The 6369-nt window shown below is 35.6% G+C and overlaps 1 protein-coding gene across 1 annotated transcript; it reads right to left on the reverse strand.

The window, feature by feature from the left end:
- Positions 1-708: 708 nt before the first annotated feature.
- Positions 709-4390, reverse strand: LOC114266635 (SWI/SNF complex component SNF12 homolog). Its single transcript, XM_082922517.1, has 2 exons — positions 2228-4390; positions 709-1257 (listed from the first exon to the last, which is right to left on the reverse strand). The coding sequence occupies exons 1-2, from the start codon at positions 3799-3801 to the stop codon at positions 1185-1187; spliced, it is 1647 nt and encodes a 548-aa protein (XP_082778643.1). The 5' UTR covers positions 3802-4390; the 3' UTR covers positions 709-1184.
- Between the last annotated feature and the right edge of the window lie 1979 nt (positions 4391-6369).

Raw genomic sequence — 6369 nt, forward strand, 5'->3', positions numbered from 1 at the left:
AGAGTGGTGTCACTAGATATCGACTAGCCCTACAACCCTATTTTCATTCTTTTACTTAAAAATAAAAATAGGGTAGTAGACGGCAAAGATACACAAATTCCTAAAATAAATAAATAAAACTATAAACAGTTCCTGTGAGCAGCATACCTTGATCATGTAAATTATTGATTAAAAAAAATCCAGTTGAAAATGAAGATTGGATTCAAGCAAAGAAACAACCACCCCGGTGTGCATTCTTCGTGTTCTGCTCAAATTACATTACAATTTACAAGTACTACTCAAAGGATGCAAAACCCTACCAACTCGGATGAAATCCGAGTTGGGAGTGGTGTTTACTTGATATCGACTAGCCCTACAACCCTATTTACATTACAATTTACAAGTATTACTCAAAGGATGCAAAACCCTACCAACTCGGATGTACTTCATGTCTGAGTTAAGAGTGGTGTCACTAGATATCGACTAGCCCTACAACCCTATTTTCATTCTTTTACTTAAAAATAAAAATAGGGTAGTAGACAGCAAAGATAGTTAGCGCCCCCCCCCCCCCCCCCCCCCCCCCACAAAACCCCACACCCACACACACACACACACAAAAAGTCATGTCAATTTGCATTATCAACCCATGTCTTTCCTAGAATAGACTAAAGCAACTCCAGTTGCGTAGTATGTAGGTGTAACAGTATTTGAATTGCACAACACAGCATAAAACACTCACTCCGACAGTAATATATTGTGCTATAAAGCATACTTCTGTTGTTCTAAAATAGCACAAAAATTACAACAGCAGTCTCTAAATTTCTACATTTACGTCATCGCTACATGCCAAATAACATACAAAATCATAAATAAAATCACAATCATGTGACAGTAGCATACCTGTCAAAAAATATGCCTGAACTCAGAATCAAAACTAAGAAATTTAATTTAGCGTTACAAAAACATTTTTTTTTCAATAGAGCATGGTAGAACAATCATGAAGTTGAACAAGCTGAATAAAATTCCAAGACTAAAAGCCACTGACCATAGTTTCCCCGTCTGGAGTATTCGATTCCTCTTTAAATGTTCATACCCAACTACGAGCCAGATTACCTCACAGCCAGATGCAGACAACAGGTTCTTGGGATCAAAAGCATAAATACTAACAATTATACCGATCCATAAGAAATTTAGTAATTCCCCAACTATGTGCTTCCAGGGGCATCGCTTCCAGCAGTAGACTTTCGATTCAGGTAACGAATAACGGCGTCTTCAACCCTATAACATGCACATTAAAATACATTACATTATGATCGATGCTTCTATATCTGCGGGGTAGAGGAAAAAGTTCATGATGCATGTTTACATATTAAGTTTTTATGTTAAGATTTATGAGAAGATTCTCCAACAAAAGTGCAGAAACCCTAAAATCCAGGAAAATGGAGTATCCTCCTGGTATTTTCAAGCACAGTGTTCAAACCAAAACCATGAATTTAAGTCATTTAAATCTCTAATCCTCATTGAAAATACATAAATCACTTCAGATTTGACTTGCCTTGTGTTTGCAAACAAGAATCTGAAAGGAATAGCGATTAATATTTTTTAGAAGGTAATACGAACACGAGGAATGCCAATAATCAAAGCATAGAATTATATCAAATGGCATCAACCGCTATTGGAAATTTGAGGAACGGGATTAGGAAACAAAAAACCATCATACCGACCATATCTACAAATATCAGAATCTATACTTAACAATTGGAATTTATCTTCAGCCATGATCACTCTGGGAAGTTAACTTTCTTAAATATCTTACCAAAAAAATCCAAATGTTAACATCAACAAAAGACTAGGAGCCACACACATACACATGCATTATAGAAGTTATCTCGATTTGAGATGTGATATCGGCCATTCTCTTAATAGTTTTTACAGAATATTTTTTAAAAAGCTCAGAGAACAGATAGATGGAAATAAGAAAATGAACACAATTGAGTATCTGTGAAGCAGTATAAAATATCACTAGGTTTTTGCTCACTTTCTCACACAGATACAGAGAGATAAAGATTAGTAATTGGACCATACCAGACAAGAATAATTTTAGAGGAACCGATAAGAGGAGAATCGTAACATACGATTGCCAAGGATAATGCTGATTAGGTGAACCACGGGATATACATATTAAAAGACACCCACAGATAAATACATATTGTGTGTGCAAAATAAATAGAAAAGACAACAAGCTTACCAAGGTTGATTGTAGAAGTCAGACCGGCGCTCCCCCTCTGCATTATGACTAGCATCTCCAGCAACAAGCTTCAGATCCTTGCTCTGAGAAGCAATCAAAGCATTGATAAATTCCGCTGGAGACTGACTGAACCCAAGAAAAAAAGCCCGCCGCCGACGATGTTCGTGGATCTTCTTTATAGCAGCAGAAATAGCTTCGTCACAAGCATCAATCTCCTTGTGCTTCTCCAAATTTGCCAAGAAAGCAGACATTTCTCTCCCTAATGAAACAGGAACATCGACCAGTACATCATAACAAGTATTCCCACTTGGACTATTCCCAAAAAGCTTGATCTTATGCTCCAAATGTATAGGTTGCGGCAGAGTTAAGTGTTGTGAGATCTTTTGCGAAACCACGGAAAATTTTATCTTCTCTTCCCCAAACACTTTCCGAAGAGGTGGATCACACATAAAGAAGGAAGGATCACTTGGAATTTGTAACTTCTTAACCTTCACATAATGCCAAAGTGCAGCCATAACCCTTGGACGGGTTTCTACCTCAATTCCAAGAACTTCAGTCAAAGCTGGTGAAAGTTTTAATTTCTCAGGGACATAATTCATTTCTATTCTTATAATTGCAGTGAATTCCTTATCCCCTTTTCTTTTTACCTCAAAGCCCTCATTAAGTGCGGGCGACCGAGCACTTTCCCATAAAATTACATGATTGTCTGGATAGAGGCTTTGATCCAAATAAATGGTAATTTTCTTGAAAAAATACGAGAATTTTGGGTAAAAAGAGTTTTGTTTCTGCACCAATCCAGCAGCATCAGGGTCTATTCCATCTTCCAAGATCCTCCCAATTATCTTAAGGGACCAAGAAGGAGACTCGGCATTCTTTTTCTCAGGGGATACTTGAGTCTGGTTAGCGGAAGTGTTGAAAACATATATTCGAAGGGTTTTCTGAACTCGAGGAGGGTTTTTAATAGATTCTTGAATATCAATCTTCTTTCTTGCAAGGGCAGAATCAACCCGAGACTCAAATTCAAGCAGCTGAGTATAAAGAGCCGATTCCGGCAAAACCGCCGCTACTTTATCTGGAATTTGCTTCTCAGGAAGCTTTTGCTTCTTCCTTCGAGCAGCAGGGGCCAATTCCATAGTTTTCAAAGGTGAACCAATGTTGGTACCAGAGGAACCAGGAGGCCTAGAAGGCGGTTTCTGAGGAGCCCTCTTGGCACTTCCAGTGCCAGGCGTTGAAATTGATGGAGATGAAACTCCAACATTATTGGACCCAGAATTTTGCAACTGAGAAAAGGCTTGGGGTTGAGCTTTCAACTGAGCTTGGAAATGTGCATGAGCTGCTTGGGCTTGTGCTTGAGCATGAACCTGGGCATACTGTGCCTGAGCCAATGCTTGAGCCTGAGGCTCAGACAGTTGAAAATGACCCGGAAAATGAGACCCACCATGTGATTGAGGTTGTGTCTGTGAGAGCAAATGGGTCTGGTGGTTCATGGGCATAGATTGCGGGATTCCACCCGAATTTCCAAAGGCTGTTGGAACCCCAATACTCTTCATTGGGTTATTGTTATTCGCCGACATATCTATATATATAATTCACTCCCAATAACTTAGGGTTCAGACTATTCCATTCAAGCAATACATCCTCTTAAACCCCACAATTCCAACGGAAAAAACACAAAACCCTAACCTAAAATACCTAATTTTACAAAATATATAATTCACTCCCAATAACTTAGGGTTCAGACAATTCCATCAAGCAATAAATCCTCTTAAGCACCCTAACTCCAACCGAAAAAACACAAAACCCTAACCCAAAAATACCTAATTTTACAAGCTTTGACAACTTAAACTAAGCATTAATCAAAGAAAATGAATGGGTCTCTCAAAATTGCTTAGCGTAAAGTTTTTTTTTTTTTTTCTTCAGAATTTAAGAAGTCAATCAAAAGGGCAGATAGGGATTTCAAAACCCTAGATTCAATAGAATAAAAGACAGTAATCTGAGATAATCAGAGATAGAATGAGAAAGAGAGAGAATTGAAATGAATGATCATCTTACGGAGTAGGAAGTTGAAAAGCTGTCTTGCTTTTCGATTGTCCTCGCGTTTCAGAGTCGGCGTTAGAGAGCTAATTGTTTCTCTCTCTCTCTCTCGGCGTTTATAAGGTTGTCGAAAGTAACGGAAGTGGGCTCGATTTTGTGTTTGCCCCTGGATTAGTGACGTGGCAACTGCTTATTGGCTTAGTCCATATATATTTTTATAAAAAAAATTACAGATAAAGTAATAAGTTTCTGATAATTTTATTATTATTTAATAGTTATAAAAAGTTTCCCTACATACCTAATTATTAAAATTTATTTTCATATCCTAAGATACCAAAAAATCATTACAAAAACTCAAAATAGATAAAAGTAGTTTAGCAATAATCGACATAAACAACATAATTCATTAATATCTGATAACGAAATGATTATGTTATTGTAATATGATATCTGATAACACAATCATAATTCACACAAATCACAATCCACTAATTATTTGATAACAACAAAACACAAATTGTTGAAAAAAAAATTAAGGCAAAATTATTCAATTAAATTATGAGAAAGAGAGAGAGAGCAAAAAAATTAAGGCAAACAAAATTAAGGAAAATAAATTAGGATAAAATTATTCAATTATAATATGATAAAGGGAGATGGCAAAAAAATTAAGATAAAGTTATTTATTCTATTAAAATCTTGACATTAGACTCTATGTACTTATTATATCATACATATTTATTTAGACTAATTATATAAATTTTTAATTAGGCTTAACAATGATTATATATATATTTTTAATTTGTCCAAACAATTTTTATTTAGTAGCCTTTTAAATTGGGTCTTAAACAATTAAAAAAATAGGCTTTAAGCTTTTAATATAATATAAAATTAATATATTTAAAATTTTATTTTAGGTCAAAATTTAAAGAACCTAAAAAAAATTAATAGGTTCATAAAAAATTAATTTTCCAATCTGTTAATTACGGAAGTGGGGAGCTGCTAAGTAGCCCGTGCAGCAGCGTCTGTTGTGCAGCGATTTGGGCCAATTTTGGGGTTTATTTTGATCATCTGAAACGTTCACATTTTAAAATACGTCAATTAGAACATGCCTGCAAAAAATCAAGTTAATCAGATATCGTTTACTCATTCATCTATATAAATTTGTATCTACAAAAATAAATACAAATGTATTTTAACTTGATTAAAATAAATACAAATGTGAGTGGATGAATAGGTAAATGATATCCAATTAACTTGATTTTTTGTAAAAATATTCTACTTGACATATTCTAAAAAATGAACGATTCAGATTATCAAAATGAACCCTGAAATAAACCCAAATCGCTGCACAACAAACGCTGCTGGGCGGACTACGCAGCAGTGTCCCACTTCCATTAACTACTTCCTCTTTTGAACCACATAACATCACCGACCAATCATTGGAGAAAGTGTTACAAAATTTGGCAGGTTGCGTTGCAATCTTTTTCGCACTTTTCTTTCTCAATCCTCTGTCTCATTTATCTTATATTAACACGTATCTTTATAGAAAAATGAATTTTCACTCCATTAATTACTTTGTTTCTAGATACAAATATAAAAAGAATAATGGTAAGAATGTCAAATTTTTTGTCAAATAAATGATTAAATATTAAATAAATAATTAAATATTTTACATGAATATAAAATTCGTAATTTTGTGAACACCATATCTATGTGAAACATTGATGTGTTTGGTAACGTTTACGTTTTCAGTTTATATTTACAAAAATTTTATAAACTAATTTTTGTTTTTTATTTATTTTTTTAAAAAAAAACATAAACTACAAACGCGTTTGGTAATTGACAAAATGTTTTTAAAAATATAAAAATATAAAAAAGAGTGAGAAATGGCAAGTGGTGGCAAGTGACGGCAGAAGACAGTGGTGGAAAGTGGTGACGGTGGGTGGTGGGTAGGTGGTGGCAGGTCGGTGGTGATGGTGGGTGGGTGGATGACGGTGGCGAGTGGTGGGTGGTAGCGAGTGGGTGGTGGTGGTGGTGGTTGTGGAGGTGGCGGTGGCGGTGGTGGTGGTGGTGGCGGGTAGTGGTGGTGTGGGTGGCAGATGGCGGGT

The sequence above is a fragment of the Camellia sinensis genome, chromosome 4, assembly GCF_055761805.1.
Source record: "Camellia sinensis isolate YWXY chromosome 4, ASM5576180v1, whole genome shotgun sequence".
Lineage (NCBI taxonomy): Eukaryota > Viridiplantae > Streptophyta > Magnoliopsida > Ericales > Theaceae > Camellia > Camellia sinensis.